The 19,731-nt window shown below is 44.4% G+C and overlaps 1 protein-coding gene across 1 annotated transcript in view; it reads right to left on the bottom strand.

The window, feature by feature from the left end:
* LOC121286167 (semaphorin-3E-like) overlaps nt 1-19,731 on the bottom strand; it is a 214,951-nt gene that overhangs the window by 70,183 nt on the left and 125,037 nt on the right. Inside the window, exons 7-8 of the mRNA XM_041203146.1 lie at nt 14,615-14,757; nt 9,996-10,110 (exon numbers count right to left, since the gene is read on the bottom strand). Coding sequence (XP_041059080.1) covers nt 9,996-10,110; nt 14,615-14,757 — 258 coding nt within the window. The remainder of the gene's footprint in view (nt 1-9,995; nt 10,111-14,614; nt 14,758-19,731) is intronic.

Genomic DNA, 19,731 nt, shown 5'->3' with positions numbered 1-19,731 from the left:
TATCCATTACAAACCCACCGACTCCCACAGCTACCTCGACTACAGCTCCTCACACCCCGCTTCCTGTAAGGACTCCATCCCATTCTCTCAGTTCCTTCGCCTCCGTCGCATCTGTTCCAATGATGCCACCTTCAAAAACAGTTCCTCTGACATGTCCTCCTTCTTCCTTAACCGAGGTTTTCCACCCACGGTCGTTGACAGGGCCCTCAACCGTGTCCGGCCCATCTCCCGCGCATCCGCCCTCCGCCATTTCCACCAACTCCAGCATGATGCCACCACCAAACACATCTTCCTTTCATGCCCCCTATCGGCATTGTAGGGATCGCTCCCTCCGGGACACCCTGGTCCACTCCTCCATCACCCCCTACTCCTCAACCCCCTCCTATGGCACCACTCCATGCCCACGCAAAAGATGCAATACCTGCCCCTTCACTTCCTCTCTCCTCACCGTCCAAGGGCCCAAACACTCCTTTCAAGTGAAGCAGCATTTCACTTGCATTTCCCCCAACTTAGTCTACTGCATTCGTTGCTCCCAATGTGGTCTCCTCTACATTGGAGAGACCAAACGTAAACTGGGCGAGCACTTTGCAGAACACCTGCGGTCTGTCCGCAAGAATGACCCAAACCTTGCTGTCGCTTGCCATTTTAACACTCCACCCTGCTCTCTTGCCCACATGTCTGTCCTTGGCTTGCTACATTGTTCCAGTGAAGCCCAACGCAAACTGGAGGAACAACACCTCATCTTCCGACTAGGCACTTTACAGCCTTCCGGACTGAATATTGAGTTCAACAACTTTAGGTCGTGAGCTCCCTCCCCCATCCCCACCCCCTTTCTGTTTCCCCCTTCCTTTTTTTTCCAATAAATTATATAGATTTTTCTTTTCCCACCTATTTCCATTATTTTTAAATATCTTAAAATCTTTTATGCTCTCCCCACCCCCACGAGAGCTATACCTTGAGTGCCCTACCATCCATTCTTAATTAGCACATTCGTTTAGATAATATCACCAACTTTAACTTTAACACCTATGTGTTCTATTGTACTATTGTCGTTGACATCTTTTGATGATCTGCTTCTATCACTGCTTGTTTGTCCCTACAACCACACACCCACCACCCCTCACCTCTCTCTCTCTCTATCTCTCCGCCCCCCACACACACACCTTAAACCAGCTTATATTTCAACTCTTTCTTGGACTCGAACTCAAGTTCTATCGAAGGGTCATGAGGACTCGAAACGTCAACTCTTTTCTTCTCCGCCGATGCTGCCAGACCTGCTGAGTTTTTCCAGGTAATTCTGTTTTTGTTTTGGATTAACCCTCACTGCTCAGCCTAGGACAAGTGCTGCAAATATCAGAATTACCGTGAATCACAGCAGAAACTGATAAGCTATATCGATATGTTTCAATGATTTTCTCCCTGAATTCTGATTGTTGGTTTTACTCTTATCTTGTAACTGTTCTTTTCCTGATAGCGTCCTTGTTTATTTGAGGGTCACTGAACCATGGCTTATATCACGGTTTTACTGTGGGACAGGGTAAGGAGCAGGCTCCATGTCTACCTCAGCTGGGATGGGAATCAAACCTGCACTGTCAGTGTTACTCTGAGCCACCGAAACTAACCAGCTCCCTTTTGCAATTACCTGGAAAAACTCAGCAGGTCTGGCAGCATCGGCGGAGAAGAAAAGAGTTGACGTTTCGAGTCCTCATGACCCTTCGACAGAACTTGAGTGAACTCAAGTTCTGTCGAAGGGTCATGAGGACTCGAAACGTCAACTCTTTTCTTCTCCGCTGATGCTGCCAGACCTGCTGAGTTTTTCCAGGTAACTCTGATTTTGTTTTGGATTTCCAGCATCCGCAGTTTTTTTTGTTTTTATCCCTTTTGCAATTGTTGGTTATATATTTTATAATCTGAAAATGAAATAGAGTAATTGGAGGGAATGCACTGCACAATGTTTTGTAAATATATCCGGAATACAGGTTTAAAAAGATGCAATATTAACGTGGCCATGAACAAGATTGATAACAAACTTGCACATAAAAAGGGCTTCATTTCCTAACTGAAAGTTTTTGAATTCTACATTTTGTTTCGAATTAGTTGTTTATATATAAATTATATTATATTAATTATATTTGCTTCTTCCCTTTTCTTTTACTGTTCCACTATTCATTTGACATTCACTTGGCAGGAATGAGTAGCCAGACAATGGTCTTGGGTTTTATCGATGATGATATTAAACTACTCAATCGAAGGTACAAGAATGTGACCCGTGTGGTAACTGCATAGGAAGATGTGGGCATCGATCCATGTTGTGCTTCCAGCTGCCATGATACATCAATGCTGCAAAGCACAATGACAATGCAAGATTCTATCTGGGGAGCTTTAGAATATTTTGATTTCAACATTGTTTACCAGCCACATCACCAGGGAAGTTATCTGTGAGATGGGAGATGGTCCCAAGGCTGCTTCCTGACAGATGCAACAATTGCCCTTTTACATCCTCTGTTCTCACAATTCAAGGCCCCAAGTGAATTTTGTCTCCTGTATTCATTGTTCATGATGTGGCCTCCTCTACACTGAGGAGACCAAATGCAAATTGTGTGGCCGCTTTGCAGAACACCTCCATTCAGTCCACAAGCATGACCCTGAGCTTCCTGTTGCTCGTCATTTCAATTCTCCACCTTTTTCCCATTCTGACCTTTCTGTCCTTGACCTGCTGCAGTGTTCCAATGAAGCTCAACACAAGTTTGAGGAGCAGCACCTCATCTTTCAACTCAGCACTGTACAACCTTCTGGAATCAACACTGAGTTTAACAACTTTGGGTCATAACCTCTGCCTCCATCTTATTTCTTTTTGCTGGATCAGTCTTGTCTCATTTCTTTCTTTATCCCTTCATATTTCGTTCAAATAGCTACAATGCAGCATTCCCACATCACCTGGACAGATATTTTGTTTATTTACTATACTGATTCAATGTAGATTAAGAGTCAGGCTCTGATATAGAATGGAAAACATTCAGGTGAGTTAAATAGTCTTGTTAAACACAGGGCTGCCTGGTAACTTTTTCTGAGTCAAAACAATTAAACTAAATTAACAAAATTGGGATAAATCAGGCACAGCCCCTAATTCAGGTCAGCTGTAAAACCAAGAACAAAGTTTAAAGGAAACTTACAAACTTTAAATCAACATGTGATTAAAGGGGTCAACAAAACACCCCAGTCCTCGCCCACCAGGCATGGAAAGGGCTGCCTGGTAGTGGCAGTTACCTATAAATCAGCTGCAAGGAGTTGTTCAATTGGTTAATTACTATAGCAGGAAGCTAAACTAGGCAGTGACTCACCAGATCTCTATATAAGAGATGGGTTCTTCAAACCACGCACACAGTAAGGGGTGTGTGAGGAGACGGGAGACAATACTTGAGTGAGATGTAAATGTAGATGGAGTTGGGAATTTGGTGCAGAGGAGCAAAGAGATCCCCCAGCTGATAATTTATTTATCAGTCTCCAGTAGCTGGTGAATTTTTCTTTCCTTGTCTCTAAGCTAGGAAAGTGTAAGGTTCTATTATTGGAGAAAAATAGAAAAATGAGGAAGTTTTACATAGCCCTTAAGTATCTAACTAATGGGAACAAAAGAAAGAGCTGAGTAAGGTCTACATTACTTTCTAGTTTAAGGTAAATAGTCAAAATTTAAGCTTAAGGTATGGCAGGGCAGCTCAGCTGTGTGGAATGTCCATCCTGTAGCATCTGAGGAGTTATGGACACTCACGTGGCCTAAATGAGTGCAGGAAGTGTCACTGGCTGCAGAAGCTTGACCTTTAGCTTTTGGAACTAGAGTGGTGGCTGGAGTCACCGTGGTGCATTGGCGAGGCTGAGGACTATGTGAATGGCACACTTAGGGATGTTGTCACAGCTCAGATTGGGAGCATGAACACCGAGAGGGAATGGGTGATCACTGGAAAGTCTAGGAGAACCAGGCAGGTAGTGCAGGAGTCCTCTGAGCCTATCTCACTCATGAACTGGGTCTTACATTTTAGGTGCCAGTGAGACTAATGGCTGTTCAGGGGAGTGCAGCAAGAGCCAAGTTTGGGAAGGAAGAAGGGTGGAAGAGGAATAGCAGGTAGGGGATTTGATAGTTAGGGGAACAGCCAGGCATCTGTGGCTGTAGACATGACTTCAGGATGGTTTGTTGCCTCTCTGGTCCTCGGGTCAAGGATATCACAGAGCAGCTGCAGGCCATTCTTAAGGGGAGAGTAAATATTCGGAGGTTATGGTTCACATTGGTATCAATGACATAGGCAGAAAGAGGGATGATACCCTGAAAAGCTCTGGTCAGACCACATTTAGAATATTTTGGGCCCCGTCTCTCAGGAAGGATGTGCTAGCTCCTGGAGAGGGTCCAGAGGAGGTTCACGAGAACGACCCCAGGAATGAAAGGCTTAACATATGAGGAATGTTTGAGGACTCTGGGTCTATACTCGATGGAGTTTAGAAGGATGAGGGGGGATCTGATTGAAACTTACAGAATACTGAAAGGCCTGGATAGAGTGGATGTGGGGAAGATGTTTCCATTAGTAGGAGAGACTAGGACCTGAGGGCACAGCCTCAGAGTAAAGGGAAGACCTTTTAGAACAGAGATGAGGAGAAACTTCTTTAGCCAGAGAGTGGTGAATCTATGGAATTCATTGCCACAGAAGACTGTGGAGGCCAGGTCATTGAGTGTATTTAAGACCGAGATAGATAGGTTCTTGATTGGTAAGGAGATCAAAGGTTATGGGGAGAAGGCGGGAGAATGGGGTTGAAAAACATATCAGCCATGATTGAATGGCGGAGCAGACTCGATGGGCCGAATGGCCTAATTTCTGCTCCTATGTCTTATGGAAAGCCGATCTTAGGGAGCTAGGTAAGACATTAAAAAACAGGACTACAGAGGAAGTAATCTCTGGATTACTCCCAGTGCCACTTGCTAGTGAGCATAGTAATAGGTGGTTAGAACTGATGAATGTTGGCTGGAGAGATGGTCTAGGAGGGAGAGATTCAGATTGCTGGGTAATTGGGGCTGGTTCCGGGGGAGGTGGAATCTGTACAAGCCGGACGACTTGCACCTCAGTGGGGCTGGGACCAATATCCTTGCTGGGAGGTTTGCTAGTGCTGTTGGGGAGGGTTTTAACTAGTTTGGCAGGGGGATGGGAACCTGAGAGAGTCTGATGGGGCAAAACCAGAAAAGGCAGAAAATCAGTGAGTACGTCTGGAAGACAGAGGAGACAAAAGATAGAAAATATAAAGGGGAGTTTGGCAGTGCTCAAGGGTAAATACCTCAATGGAAGGAGTATAGCATATAATGCAGATGAGCTGAGGACACAGATGGAAATGTGGCAGTATGATATCATAGCTACTACAGAAACATGGCTTAAAGAGGGACCAGAATGGCAGCTCAACATTCCTGGTCACAGGATTTTCAGAGGAGATAGCGAGGGGGGTAAAAAGGGTTGGAGGTGGGGGTGGGGTGGGTGGGTGGCAATTTTGGTTAGAGAAGCAATTATAGCTGTGTGGGTGGATGAAATGTTAGAAGGATCATCAATTGATGCCATATGGATTGAGTTTAGGAACAAAAAAAGGGGCAGTCACACTGCTGGGACTGTACTATAGACTCCAAACAGTCAAATAAAAGAGCAAATATGTAGGAACATTTCTGAGAAATGAAAAACAGTAGGGCAGCAATAGTAGGGGATCTTAACTGCCCCAATATTAACTGGGATAGTTTATTGTGAAAAGAATGGAAGGAACAGAATTCTTAAGGTGTATTCAGGAGAACTTTTTTGTCCAACAAGAGAGGGTGCGGTTCTAGACTTAATTTCAGGAAATGAAGCTGGGCAGGTGGAGGAGTGGCACTGAGAGAGCATTTTGGTGGCAGTGATCAAAATTCAGTTAGTTTTGACATAATTATGGGAAAGGGCAAAGGTAAAACTGGAGTTAAAGTTCTAGAATGGGGCAAGGACAATTTCGCTAAGCTGAGGAGAGATTTAGCAAAAGTGGACTGGAAACAGCTTCTTGATGGTAAATCAGTGTCAGGGCAGTGAGAGGCAACCAAGATTCAAGGGGCTCAGAGTAAACTTGTTCCCACAAAGGAAAAGGGTGGGACGGCCAAATCTAGAGCCTCCTGGATGTCAAGGAGATTACAGGGTGAGATAAGCCAGAAAAGGAAATCTTATGTCAGACACTGAGAACTCAGTACTACAGAAAGCTGGGAGGAATCTAGAAAGAGGAGCGGTGAAATCAAAAAGGAAATTTGGAAAGCAAAGAGAGGGCATGAAAGAATATTGGCAAGAAAAATCAAGGCAAACCCAAAAATGTTTTATCAATACATTAAGAGTAAGAGAATAACTAAGGAAAGAGTAGGGCTCATAAAAGACCAAAAAGGTAACCTGTGCGTGGAGGTGGAGGATGTGGATATGGTTCTTAATGAATACTTTGCATCTGTCTTCACAAAAGAGAGGGACAATGCAGACATTGTAGTAAAGGAGGAGGCGTGTGAAATATTGGATGTGATAAACATAGGGAGAGAGGAAGTATTAGGGGGATTAGCATTCTTGAAAGTGGATAAATCACCAGGCCTGTATGAAATGCACCCCAGAGAGGAAATAGCGATGGGACTGACCATCATTTTCCAATCCTCACTGGATACATGTGAGTTGACAGAGGATTGGAGGTCTGCTGACATTGTACCTTTGTTTAAAAAGGGAGTGAGGGTTAGACTGAATAATTAGAGGCCAGCTCTAGGTCACCTACTGTTCATGGTATTTATTAATAATTTGGATGTAAATGTAGGGGGAATGATAAAGAAATTGTCAAAAGACACAATAATTGGCCATGCTGTAGATAGTGAGGGGGATCGCTGTAAACGGCAGGAAGATGTCAACGGGCTGGTCAGGTGGGCAGAAAAGTGGCAAATAGAATTCAGCCCGGAGAAGTGTGAGGTGATGCATTTGGGGAGATCAAACAAAACAAGGTAAAGGACTACACAATAATTGGGAGGATACTGAGAGTTGTAGAGGAAGTGAGAAATGTTCACAGATCTGAAGGTAGCAGAACAGGTTTCTATTTATTAATTTTTTATTTGGTTAAGGGATGTGGGCTTTGCTGGCTAGGCCAGCATTTATTGCCCATCCCTAACTGCCCTTCAGAAGCTGGTGGTGAACTGTAGTCTTGAACTGCTGTAGTCCATGTGGTGTAGGTACACCCACTGTGCTGTTAAGGAGGGGATTCCAGGATTTTGACCCAGCAACAGTGAAGGAACAGCGATATATTTCCAAGTCAGGATAGTGAGTGGCTTGGAGGTGAACTTCCAGGTGGTGGTGTTCCCCTGAATCTGCTGCCTTGTCCTTACTGAGAGTAGTGGTCGTGGGTTTGGAAGATAGTCCTGTCTAAGGAGCCTTGGTGAATTCCTGCAGTGCACCTTGTAGATGGTACACACACTGCTGCTACTGTGTGTCGGTGGTGGAGGGAGTGCATGTTTGTGGATGTGATGCCAATCAAGCGGCTGCTTTGTCCTGGATGGTGTCAAGCTTCTTCAGTGTTGTGGGAGCTGCACTCATCCAGACAAGGGGGAAACATTCCATCACACTCCTGACTTGTGCCTTGTAGATGGTGGACAGGCTTTGTGGAATCAGGAGGTGAGTTACTCTTTGCAGAATTCCTAGCCTCTGACCTGCTCTTGTAGCCACAGTATTTATATGGCTCGTCCAGTTCAGTTTCTGGTCAATGGTAACCCCCAGGATGTTGATAGTTGGGGGGGCAGGGGAGGGATTCAGCGATGGTAATGCCATTGAATGTCAAGGGACAATGGCTAAATTATCTCTTGTTAGAGATGGTCACTGCCTGGCATTTGTGTGGTGTGAATGTTACTTGTCACCCTAAACCTGAATATTGTCCAGGTCTTGCTGCGTTTAGACATGGATTCCCATTGTGGGATTTGAACCCAGGTCCCCAGAACATTACCCTGGGTCTCTGGATTACCAGTCCAGTGACAATACCACTATGCCAGCACCTCTCCAAGGTTGATAAGGTGGTTAAGAAGGCATATGGAATTCTTTCCTTTATTAGCCGAGGCATAGAATATAAGAGCAGGGAGGTTATGCTGGAACTATATAAAACATTAGTTAGGGCACAACCTGAGTACTGTGTGCAGTTCTGGTCATCTCATTACAGAAAGGATATAATTGCATTTGAGAGATTACAGAGGAGATTCACAGGGATGTTGACAGGACTGGAAAGTTGCAGCTATGAGGAAAGATTGTTTAGGCTGGGGTTGTTCCCCTTGGAATAGAGGAAGCTGAAGGGAGATTTGATTGAAATGTACAAAATTGTGAGGGGCATGGATAGAGTGGATGGGAAGGGCCTATTTACTTTAGCAGAGAGGTCAGTGACTAGAGGGCATTGATTTAAAGTGATTGGTAGAAAGAGTAGAGGGGAGATGGGGGAAAAAAATCTTGCCGAGTGTTGTGGGGGTCTGGAACTCACTGCCTGAAAGGGTAGTAGTTTCAGATTTCCAGCATCTGCTGTATTTTACTTTTTCTTCATTAGGTCCAAATTGGTTGGCCAGATAACTGAGGCTATGATACCTTAATATATGTAGGACTGAAAATGTGACAAAAATTGCTGTTGTTTTCTCTAAACATTTGACCATCGGTTTTCCTTTTTCCAAAGTTAGCGGGGTGCCCATTATATCAGAATGTGATTGATTTAAAGCAGATGTGGAGCATTGCTTCCAATCCCCCTGCTGTGTGAGTCATCTCCTGCCACTGTCTTTTTTACTGGTTTGTAATGAATAACTCCATCTCCAGAGGCAACAAAGGTTGGAAATAAACAGTACAGGTGCTGTTGGTTGTTTCAGTTCACATAGTTCGATCATTTAGTGTCACATTACAATGGTGAGCTTTATTTTTGAAACCCAACATGGGATGTGTCCATCACTGGCAAGACCAGCACTTATTACCCATCCCTAAGTGCCCTTGAAAATTGTATGGAGGCTAATCTTCCTAAAATTGTACTTCTAAAATTCAATTAAACAAATTCTGTGTTATGAACTCTATCACGTTGGATTCAGAAAATCAGTTAAGGTAGCAGTGAAAGTTTTTGCTTTTGTAGAATCTTACAATGGTAATAAACCTCAGAAATTGCTCTTAGCCTGAGTTAAAACGGCCGGCAAATGATACTTTCCATTGTCTGGAGTCAATGCTATTAAAAGAGGAAGAATAAAAGCAATAAGCCATGAGTGGTATGATTGTGGAGATCTAGCACAGCGCTGTTGGCATCTACACTTCAGACTAAGGGAGAACAAATTAATGATGCAGGCTCTTGGGCCAAATGGCCACTTATGCTCCTATTTTTTATGATCTTATGATTTTTACGCTGGCTTTGGTGATATGGCAGCGCTATAACTCATGAAACATTGGTGTTGTGCAGCTGCCAATAGCTTTACACTCAATTTTCTGGATTTACTAAGATTAATGTTTTATATGTTATTGTATCTTCCCATGTTGCTGGCCTCAGCAAAGCTGGCGCATTAATGTTGAGGTCTCTTCTGGCTGTTTGAAGCCTGTGTACCAGAGAACAGAGTCATTAGCAGTCTATTGGTGTCCTAGCCAATACTTAAGCCTCATTGCTAAAACTAATTACCTGGTCATTATCACATTGATGTCACTGAGTTTGCTGCACACTGATTGGCTGCTGTGTTTCCTACTTTACAGCAATGGTTACATTTGAAAAATATTTCATTGGCTAAGCACTTGGAACATCAAAGTCATGAAAGGCACTAAAGAAAATGCAAGTTTTATTTTTATTCTTACTAAACCCAATATTAAAGTTATTCAAAGGTATTTTTTGTCACGACTCGTTGGATACACTGTGCTGTCTGATTCTATAATCAGGCCATTGTATTTTTTTAAATATCACATGAATTTCATTTGTGTTGCTAGCAATCATGGTGTAATAGTTACCCATTTCATCAAAATGTGTGTCAATCCCATTAGGTCCCATCACCGCACAGAGCAGTCTGGTTTTGATGAAAGTGCTCCATTTATTCACTAACACTCGTTGCCCTCCAATGTCATTCTGAGGAGAAACACATCAATAAATTAACACATCAATATCCTCATCAAGGAATCATCAGCATGATTTATTTTTATCCTTCTAATGAAACTCATTATTCTTGTGAATGAAATGTGGATTAATGAATGCTGCAGTTGCACTGATAAAGGACAGAGGGCTGTTCAAAATTAAAAGCTAATTAATTCAACAAAAGCATTTGTCATTACAATTAGTCGTACACAGATCAGCTCTGAATAAACTATTCAAATAGTGGGATTGGTTCATTCTGGTATCAACATAAATTCTTGGCTGTGAATATTGGAGACATAGTTTAAGTGAATTCCAGTTTTCTAGAGGGAATACAGTTCGTGACAGACAAGAATATTCTGATTCCTGATGGTGTAATTCCGACAGGAATCCTTCGTTTGTTGTTCACTAATCATTGTAATGAAATGATTTGCTCTGAACTTCTTGGAGAGGTGCTGATGGCAGGCATTTATTGCCCATCCCTAATTGCCCTTGAGAAGGTGGTGGTGAGCTGCCTTCTTGAACCGCTGCAGACCATATGGTGTAGGTACACCCACAGTGCTGTTAGGGAGGGAGTTCCAGGATTTTGACCCAGCGACAGTGAAGGAACGGTGATATATTTCCAAATCAGGATGGTGAGTGGCTTGGAGGGGAACTTGCAGGTGGTGGTGTTCCCATCTATCTGCTGCCCTCCTTCTAGCTGGTAGTGGTCGTGGGTTTGGAAGGTGCTGTCTAAGGGGCCTTGGTGAATTCCTGCAGTGCATTTAATCTACAAGCAGAGTAGATGGTAAGCTAATAAAACTTTCAGGAGTTACCATAACGACAAATAAAGCAAAAAATAGTGTCACAGAATATTGGGGAAGGAGATTGTTATATAGTTCTGTATTTTGAAATGTGGCATTGTATTAATTCCAAATTTCAGTGCCTCTTTCAAAGCGGCAGCTATGCTCCAGATTCGGAGAGAAGAGATTTGCATTTCTAAACCTCAAGATGCCTCAAAGCGTTTTATTGTGAATGAAGTACTTTTGAAGTAAAATTGCTGTTTTAATGAAGGAAATGTAGCAGCCAGTTTGTACACTGCAAGATCCCAACAACAGCAAGGTGAAAGTGATCAGATGACCTGTTTTTCTGATGTTGATTAAAAGATAAATTTTGGGGCAGATAGTTTGAACATCTCATTTCAAAGGGATGGTAATTCTGCCTATAGTAGAAATAAACTAGAAGAGAAGTGACGTTTCCATTGTTACTGCCCAGCTCACTGCAACACATATGGACAATGCCTGCCAGAATGTCCCATTCCCCCTTCACTCTGTGCTGACTGACCTACATTGGCTCTTCGTCAAGCAACATCTTGATTTTAAAATTCTCATCCTTGTTTTCAAATCTTTCCATGGCAGCTCACGTTTCTATCTTGGTAATGTCCACCAGCCCAACAACTCTTTGAGATATCTGCACTCCTTTAATTCTGGCCTAGTGTGTTTTCCCAATGATAAATGCTTCCCAATGATAAGTTGCCATGCCAATTCCCTCCCTACATCTCTCTGCCCCTCCACCTCACTTTCCTCCTTTAAGACACTTTTTAAAAACCTGCCTCTTTGACCAAAGTTTTGATCTCTGACCTAACATCTCCTAATGTGGCTTAGTATATTTTGTTTTATAATGCTCCGGCGAAGCATCATGAGACATTTCCTTATGTTAAAGCTGCGATATAAATAGAAGTTGTCTATAGATTTTTTTGGAACTTGGGGACAAAGATACCCAAGATAGGCAAGTTGACCATTTGTAGGTAATTTTAAGATAGTTTAATAAGTGTTTCAAGAAGCAACAATTTAGATATGATGCATTATTTAATTAGACAGAAAAAGTATACAACCTGTAACAGTTGAGAGCAGTTTACAGGTTCCTGAGGATGAACAGGCAGTTGGTACAAGTGTTGATCTCGGTCATTTGTGATATCAGCTCTCTAGTCAAACTGTTGGGGAACTCTTCTCTCAGTCTTCCTCCTCCTCTGCTCCCTCTCCCATCTGAAGCAGGCAGCTGCCTGATAAGCACTGCCCCCTGTCCCTGAACACTTGTTAATATACCCTTTCCCAGGGGTCTGGTCGCTTACACAGTGTCACTCATCTATTCAAACCTGTCTGACCAATGGATAGAGGACAGGTACTCAAAATGTCAGGGTAGTTACCACCCACCCTGTTCATCACCCTGCTCAAGGTCAGCTTTTTAGTTTGTGTAATGCTGAAGGTAATTTCCTGCCCTTTCTGAACACTCACAAAGACAAAGGGGGTATATAAGAAGCCATCCTACCAACTTAGGAATGTCAACATGGAGGACTGAATCAAGTGACTGTAACATTTCCAGGGACTGTTTAGAATTGTCACCTGTTTAGAAATTACCTTTCCAGAGAAAATCAATCCTAAGAGTTCTATACTATGCAGAAAATATTAGTTTTTTAAAGACTCCAATTTCTTACAGTTGTTGTTGTTGAATTTACCAATGACTGACCAACTTTAATCCAAGTGATGAGATCTCACCTGTCGGCTGTCGAGTTGGCAACAGCCCCGAATCATCTCCTTTCAGGAAGACTTGCCATAGTAAGTGCCAGTCAGGCATTTTACTGGGCAGTAGTGGGCCTTCCCTTGGATCAAGGGCCTCTGAGGTGGAAATCCTGTCTTCCTGGAGCTGTCAGCCATGGCCATTGAGGAGGAGTTCCTTCTCAGAGTTGTGAATGTTTGGAATTCTCTTCCCCAGAGAGCAGTGGAGGCTGGGTCATTGAATCTATTCAAGGTCACGTTAGACAGATTCTTTATTGATAAAGGGGCCAAGGATTATGGAGAACAACTAGGCAGGAAAGTTGAGTTCGTACCACAATTAGATCAGCCATGACCTTCCTGAATGGTAGAGCAGGCTCGATGGGCTGAATAGCCTACTCCTGCTCCTATTTCTTATGATCCTATGTTCTTAACTGTAAAGAAATACTGGACCTGTGCCCCCCACGGATAAAGAATTACTAATAAATGCTACACTTTAGATTTTGAAAAGCTTTTTATAAAGTAAAAAGTGGACAAGGAAAAAGACATTTCCTGTTTTGTTTTTGAAAGGAAATTGAAAGTGGGGTAATGGAGAGATGGCTGGAATTGGTATTATTATGTATTTGGAATTTATTTTGTTTAGGTTCTTTAGGAAGAGAATGAATATGGAGCTGTAAGTTCCTCGGAGTAATAATCAGTAATCAGTATCGGATTGCCACTCCGTGTCCACTTACCTACACCAAATTTCTTCCGTGTCTGTCTCACCCAACCTTCCAACGCAGGCCGGGCAAGATCCAGCATCGAAGTCCATCACCGTTGAATTGAAGGAGGACACGCCTCCATTTTACAGCAGTAGCTGCCATAAAGCAGGTCAGTTTAAAGGTCCCATTGAAATTGACAGGCCAGGGAGAGGGTAAGAGTCTAAGGTAAGTGAAAAGGATTTGGGGCACGGGGGGTGTTTGGAGGTTGTGTGGGGATGGGTGAAGGGGTTTGATCATCGGGGGTTGTGTGGGTGGGGGGGGGGTTCAGACATTGGGAGGGGGTGCAGTGGGCCAGACATTCGGTGGGGTTGGAAGCTTGGACATTTGGGGGTGGTGTCAGACATCGGGGGGCTGGGGGTGTTCCACATCAGGGTTGGGGAGGGGGGTGTCAGACATCAGCAGGGGCTGGGGTATCAGACATTGGTGGGGGGGGGTTGGGGAGCAGGTTGGGCTTGTGGGGGTTGGGGGGGTGGAATTTTGGGGGTGTGGGTTGGACATGGAGGTGGTGCTGGGGTTTGGACCAAGGGTATGAGTTGGGCCTGCGGGAATGGGTGTCAGGTAAGGGGTCATGTGCGAGTGGGGGAGATTCCCATGGGGGGTCGGCAGGTGGGGGATACCATGGGGGGAGTGCTTAGTCAGGGATGGGGGAGTCCCCTGGAGGGGTTGGGGCTGTGGGGGGAGTCCCATGTGGGGATCGGTCTGGGTCTTTACAATTGTTACCCTGAAGTTAGCAGAGGTTTTAATTCTTCTAACTTTTTCTGGGTAACTATTGGTGTAACCCTGGTGGAACCATCGGAAGTTTGCGAGTTAAACTGCACTCTTGGATGGTTCCCAGCGCAGGGCAATTGTCCAGAGGAAGTTTGCACTTCTGGGCAATTGCTGTGCAAATCCTTACCTGGGAACTTCCGAGAAGGAATCCCCAACGCATCTTTGGGGTAACCTCCAAATCCAAAGCTGGGGAGCGCAGAGGTTACGGCCAATAATATTTTTACAATTGTTGATGGTACTTCTATTGGTTTAGGTTAATGATGCAGTTTCCTTTTCCTTTTCCTTTACTTTCCTATCATTCACTTTTTGAAAAGTTAATTTATAAACTTAAATGAATTGTAAAGTTTAAATTTTGCTACAAAGCCTGGTGGATTATTTTGGTGTGTGTGTGATGAACATTGTCAGTGTCTCCCAGCTGTGGAATTACATCATTTCACTTACAGCACACAGTCGCCCCACCCTGGAGTAGATGACAGTGCTCCCTCCCTCAGTTTCTAAGGCCTTCTCGGTGAAGAAGAAGTACACTTTGTCATCATCTCTGTCATCATTATCAGCAATCAGGTGAGCTGCCACAAACTTGGGTTCTGTCAGAAAATATAATTATTCATATTAGTGACATATTAGAAAAAAATACAATTTTAAAGACATATTCCAGGTGGATTTTCCAGATGTGGTCAGTCAGGATGGACAACCTATGTGCTGGGAGTTCTCGTCATTCATCCTTTCAACACTTAAACCTAAGGTTGATGTTTTACAATTTTCCCTACTATATGACTGCCCATTGGCTGATGGAGTCTAATGTTCTAATTGTCACTCAAATCAAGATTATAGTCAATTCACTGACTAACATCCACGTGGTTTCATTTTGATGTTAAAGAATTGATGACCAGCTCTGTGTTAATGTTAAAAATATTCAGAAAAATCTTCAAAAACATTGAATTGTGCCTATAATATTCCACAGTTGAAATAATGAGGCTATTTGCTTGAGGTATTCATACCTCAATGTGATTCAGATGATCTTGTTCCTTAGCAACATGGCAAAGTTTGAGATCTGGAAATGTACAGTACAGAATATAAAATCACCCAAATATATTTGCTTGTATTTCTTTATTTTGCCCTTACTAAAATTTTAATACGCATAATCCTCATTGTATGTTGAATATATGTCTAATGCCAAGAATCTTGGAGAATATGAAGCCTTATAAAGGTGATGTATCTTACTGATTTTTGTAAAGTTTTAACTGAATAAAACAAAGTTAACAAATAAAATTAGCACAGTACTCTCCAGCAGACAGATCAATGAGTTAATTGTCATTAGGTATGAAATGATATCAGCTTTAATCACAGATCTTGATTTTCCAGCACAAATCTTTCGCCAGAATCTTCTGTTCTGAAGTCTAAGTTTGGTGGCAGGTGGGAGAGTCGGGGTGATTCCCGCAGGGCTGTGGGAGAACTGAACACGTGGGATCTTCTGCTGTTCAGCCTATTCATTATGTATCTGCTAGAAGCTGAGTGACTCGTGGTGAGGCAGGCAGAAAGTACCCCCCCCCCCACCATTACCTCATGGGGTAGAAAGTCCTGGCGCCATATTTAAAGGGCTCCCGGACAGCCACTTACTCAATGCAGGCCAGGAGCTCCACGTTACCGAGCAAGAGAAATGTCCAAGTGAAGGAAGCAACCTTTGGCTCCACAGTTTAGGGAGATCTCCCTGTGGATTCCCTTCAAGCCTGTCCAGGAAAGGCGGAAGGTCCTCTTTCCTCAGGCAGGCAGTAGGAGGCCCTTCTACCTGACCATGCTGACCCAGGAGGAGGATGCGAGGGTGGTTAGCACCAGTGGAAAACAGAGAACCGTCCTGCGGTGCAGGAAAAGGATGAATGATCTGCTATGCTTCAAGAAGCTAAGTGAACTGTCTACTGACTCCAAACTGTCTCTCATAAGGGCATCAGGCAGTCTAAGGGTTAGGCTGCACAGGAATGTCTCACACAACCAGCAGATTGGACATCAGCAGTGAATGATGGGACATTAACAGTGAATGATGGGACATTAACAGTGAATGATGGGACATCAGCAGTGAATGATGGGACATTAACAGTGAATGATGGGACATCAACAGTGAATGATGGGACATCAACAGTGAATGATGGGACATCAACAGTGAATGATGGGACATCAACAGTGAATGATGGGACATCAACAGTGAATGATGGGACATTAACAGTGAATGATGGGACATTAACAGTGAATGATGGGACATCAGCAGTGAATGATGGGACATCAACAGTGAATGATGGGACATCAGCAGTGAATGATGGGACATCAACAGTGAATGATGGGACATCAACAGTGAATGATGGGACATTAACAGTGAATGATGGGACATCAACAGTGAATGATGGGACATCAACAGTGAATGATGGGACATTAACAGTGAATGATGGGACATCAACAGCGAATGATGGGACATCAACAGCGAATGATGGGACATCAACAGCGAATGATGGGACATCAACAGCGAATGATGGGACATTAACAGTGAATGATGGGACATTAACAATGAATGATGGGACATCAACAGTGAATGATGGGACATCAACAGTGAATGATGGGACATCAACAGCGAATGATGGGACATCAACAGCGAATGATGGGACATCAACAGCGAATGATGGGACATCAACAGCGAATGATGGGACATCAACAGTGAATGATGGGATATTAACACTTTCGAGTACAAACCCATTTCCATCTGTTTCAGATGAAGTTACATTGTTTCATAGTTTGCCATTGTGAGATTTGAGCTCTTGATCTTGGGGTTACAAACCCAGTACCATAACCACTTGGCTATTTAGGCCAGGCTCCATGGGACATTAACAGTGAATGATGGGACATCAGCAGTGAATGTGTGCCAACCACATTAACCTCTCCATCTCATGTTGCCTCCCTGGACGAACAGCTTCTTAATCACTTACTGGAGGTGGCTCAGCAGCTGCAATAGGCGTGCACGCTCCTGAACAGCTCATTCACCCAATGGCCTCACAATCAACCTTTGTGTCTTGCTGCAGAAGAAGACAATGCATAACAAACACAAGTGGGCCAAGAGCAGGGGGGGAAGTTCTCCTCAGTAGCTTTGAGAAGCAGGCGAGCAGTGTGAGCGTGCCCATGTGGAAGGTGAAGACAGCTTCCCCCAAGAACCCAGTGAGGCTGCATCCAGTCTCCAGCTGCAACACACGCACAGTGACTGTGATCTTCAGTGTACGAACCTGCTTTAGTCAATCACTAAATCTGCCTTTTCTCTATTCCAGGTACCAACAAGAAAAGGGGGAAGATAGCAACCTGGAGACCCCATAGCCTCAGCCCCCAGGCCAGCTCTGAGGAGGAAGCCTTATTATCCAAACAGGATGCACCATCACAGCATTCACCTGCACCCTCCACTAGCACAGGTACACACACCTTGGTGGGTGCACATTCTAGAGTAGACTCGGGGTCACAATCTGTTGATCACCTGACAGACCCAGGTCCACAGCTGGTGGTGGCAGTGACAGCTGAAGCCTCTGACATTCAGAGAACTGCTGGAAACCAGGCCCCTGCTGATTCTGAATCAGACAACAAGCCTCTAGAACTGGACCTAAGAGAACATTTGGAGATGCAAAGACAGACAGGGGAACATCAGGCAGAGTTGCCAAAGGCCACGTGCAGACTGGACCGAAGGCTGGAGGGGTCCGTCCACGTTCTGTCAGCTGCAATGGCTCCGGCTGCCTCCATGTGAAGGATGGAAGCTGCCTCGGAGACCCCGGTCCAGCAGAACACAGTTTTTGCCTGATATGTGCTCAGACCTGCACTCCATTGCTCTCACCGTGGGTGCAGTACAACAGTGGCTAGGCATGAAGGGAGTGAGGCATCTCGACCTCCCTCCAGATGCCCCTTCTCAAGGACTCTGGGAGGTGCCATGGGAACGCACAGGGAGGAAGAGCGCCAGCCAGGCACCTTGGGAGCACTGACCCAGGACAATCCAAGGGTGCCCTGTCACTCCACTTGCCCTCTGCCAGTGACCCCATCGCCTCCAGCAGGTCAGGACAAGGAGGGGGTACCTGCACCTGAGCAGAAGAGCCTTAACAGGCCGGGGCCCTCTAGGCCTCAAGCCAGCAGAGGACGCCCGCCAAAGTTATCAGGCTTAGCAGTCGGCAGGCTGTCTCCACCTCAGGCTGTCTCCACCTCAGGCTGTCTCCACCTCAGGCTGCCTCCACCTCAGCTCTGGGTGTTATGGCAGCAACTAGATAAAGCAGTAGAATTAGAAAAATTAAAAAGCATTGAATGCACACAGGTGGCAAGGATGTTCACTCATTGTGTATAGTCTTCACATTTTTAAATAAATATTGAATTTAACCATTGGCAAGTCTCATGGATTCCATTTTTGTAAAAGGTGCTTCGAAGTTTTGCTGTTAGTTAAGGCTCCAGAATGTTAGTCCCCATTGGAGTTCCAGCAGGAGCTTCTATTGATCCAGTTCTCGGACATTATAACCAGTGTGAGTAGCCTATGATGTCACGTGGGCAAGATTAGGCCGTCCCTTGTCAGTGTACTTCGTGGCCTATTCTCCTGTCAGCTAATTATCACAAGAACCCTGCTGTGGCCTCGGCTATGTGTGTTCCAAGGTTCTTTGTGAATGCATTTTCAAAGGTAAAACTGTAGTTGGACACTGTAATCATAGCAATCGAAGCCCATAAGCTACTATAACTATAATCCTTTTTGATTGATGAATCTTGCAGGCTTCTGCTCGGGGCTCTCAAGGCCACATGTGCAGTAGATGGTGCCCTGCACTTGCGCCAAGCTGTACATCACTGCAACTCCCACCATTCTGGCTTCTGGCATCCATGTGGAACTGGACATACTGGCGAGCTCTAATGAACAGGGCATCTGTCAGCTCCTGTATACATCCGAGATCTCGCACAGGACCCATTGGAGCCCTGGAAGGAACCACTTGCAAAAATGTTCAGTGTGGTGGTGACCTTCAATGCCACTGGCTTAGGATGCCCTCCAAGACCTTACAGCCACAGTTCTTCCTGGAGAAGCTAGCAAATGTGAGCTACCACATCCCTGGACAAGTGAAGGTGCCTGTGGCATTGCCTCTGGCTGACATCCAGGGGACCTGCTCCCTCTTGCTGCTCAGACTGTTGCTCTTCCTGGACCCATGCCAATTGGTGACAGGCCCTTTTTTAGTCATCATGGCTTTACTAAGGGAAACCTTGTTTAACATATTTATTGGAGTTTTTTGAGGATGTAACTAGTAGGGTAGATAAATGGGGAACCAGTAGATGTAGTATATCTGGATTTGCAAAAGGCTTTCAATAAAGTGCCATACAAAAGGTTAATAGGCAAGTTAAGGGCTCGTGGAGTTGGGGATAATATATTAGCATGGATAGAGGATTGGTTAACAGATAGAAAAAAGAGTGGGCATAAATGGGGTTTCTTAAAGTTGACAGGCAGTGAATAGTGGAGTGCCACAAGGATCAGTGCTGAGGCCTCAGCTATTTACAATCAATATTAATGATTTAGATGAAGA

This window comes from Carcharodon carcharias, chromosome 13 (genome assembly GCF_017639515.1).
Source record: "Carcharodon carcharias isolate sCarCar2 chromosome 13, sCarCar2.pri, whole genome shotgun sequence".
Taxonomy (NCBI): domain Eukaryota; kingdom Metazoa; phylum Chordata; class Chondrichthyes; order Lamniformes; family Lamnidae; genus Carcharodon; species Carcharodon carcharias.
Note: the sequence above shows the minus strand (reverse complement) of the source record. Positions and strands in the feature narration are given on the sequence as shown.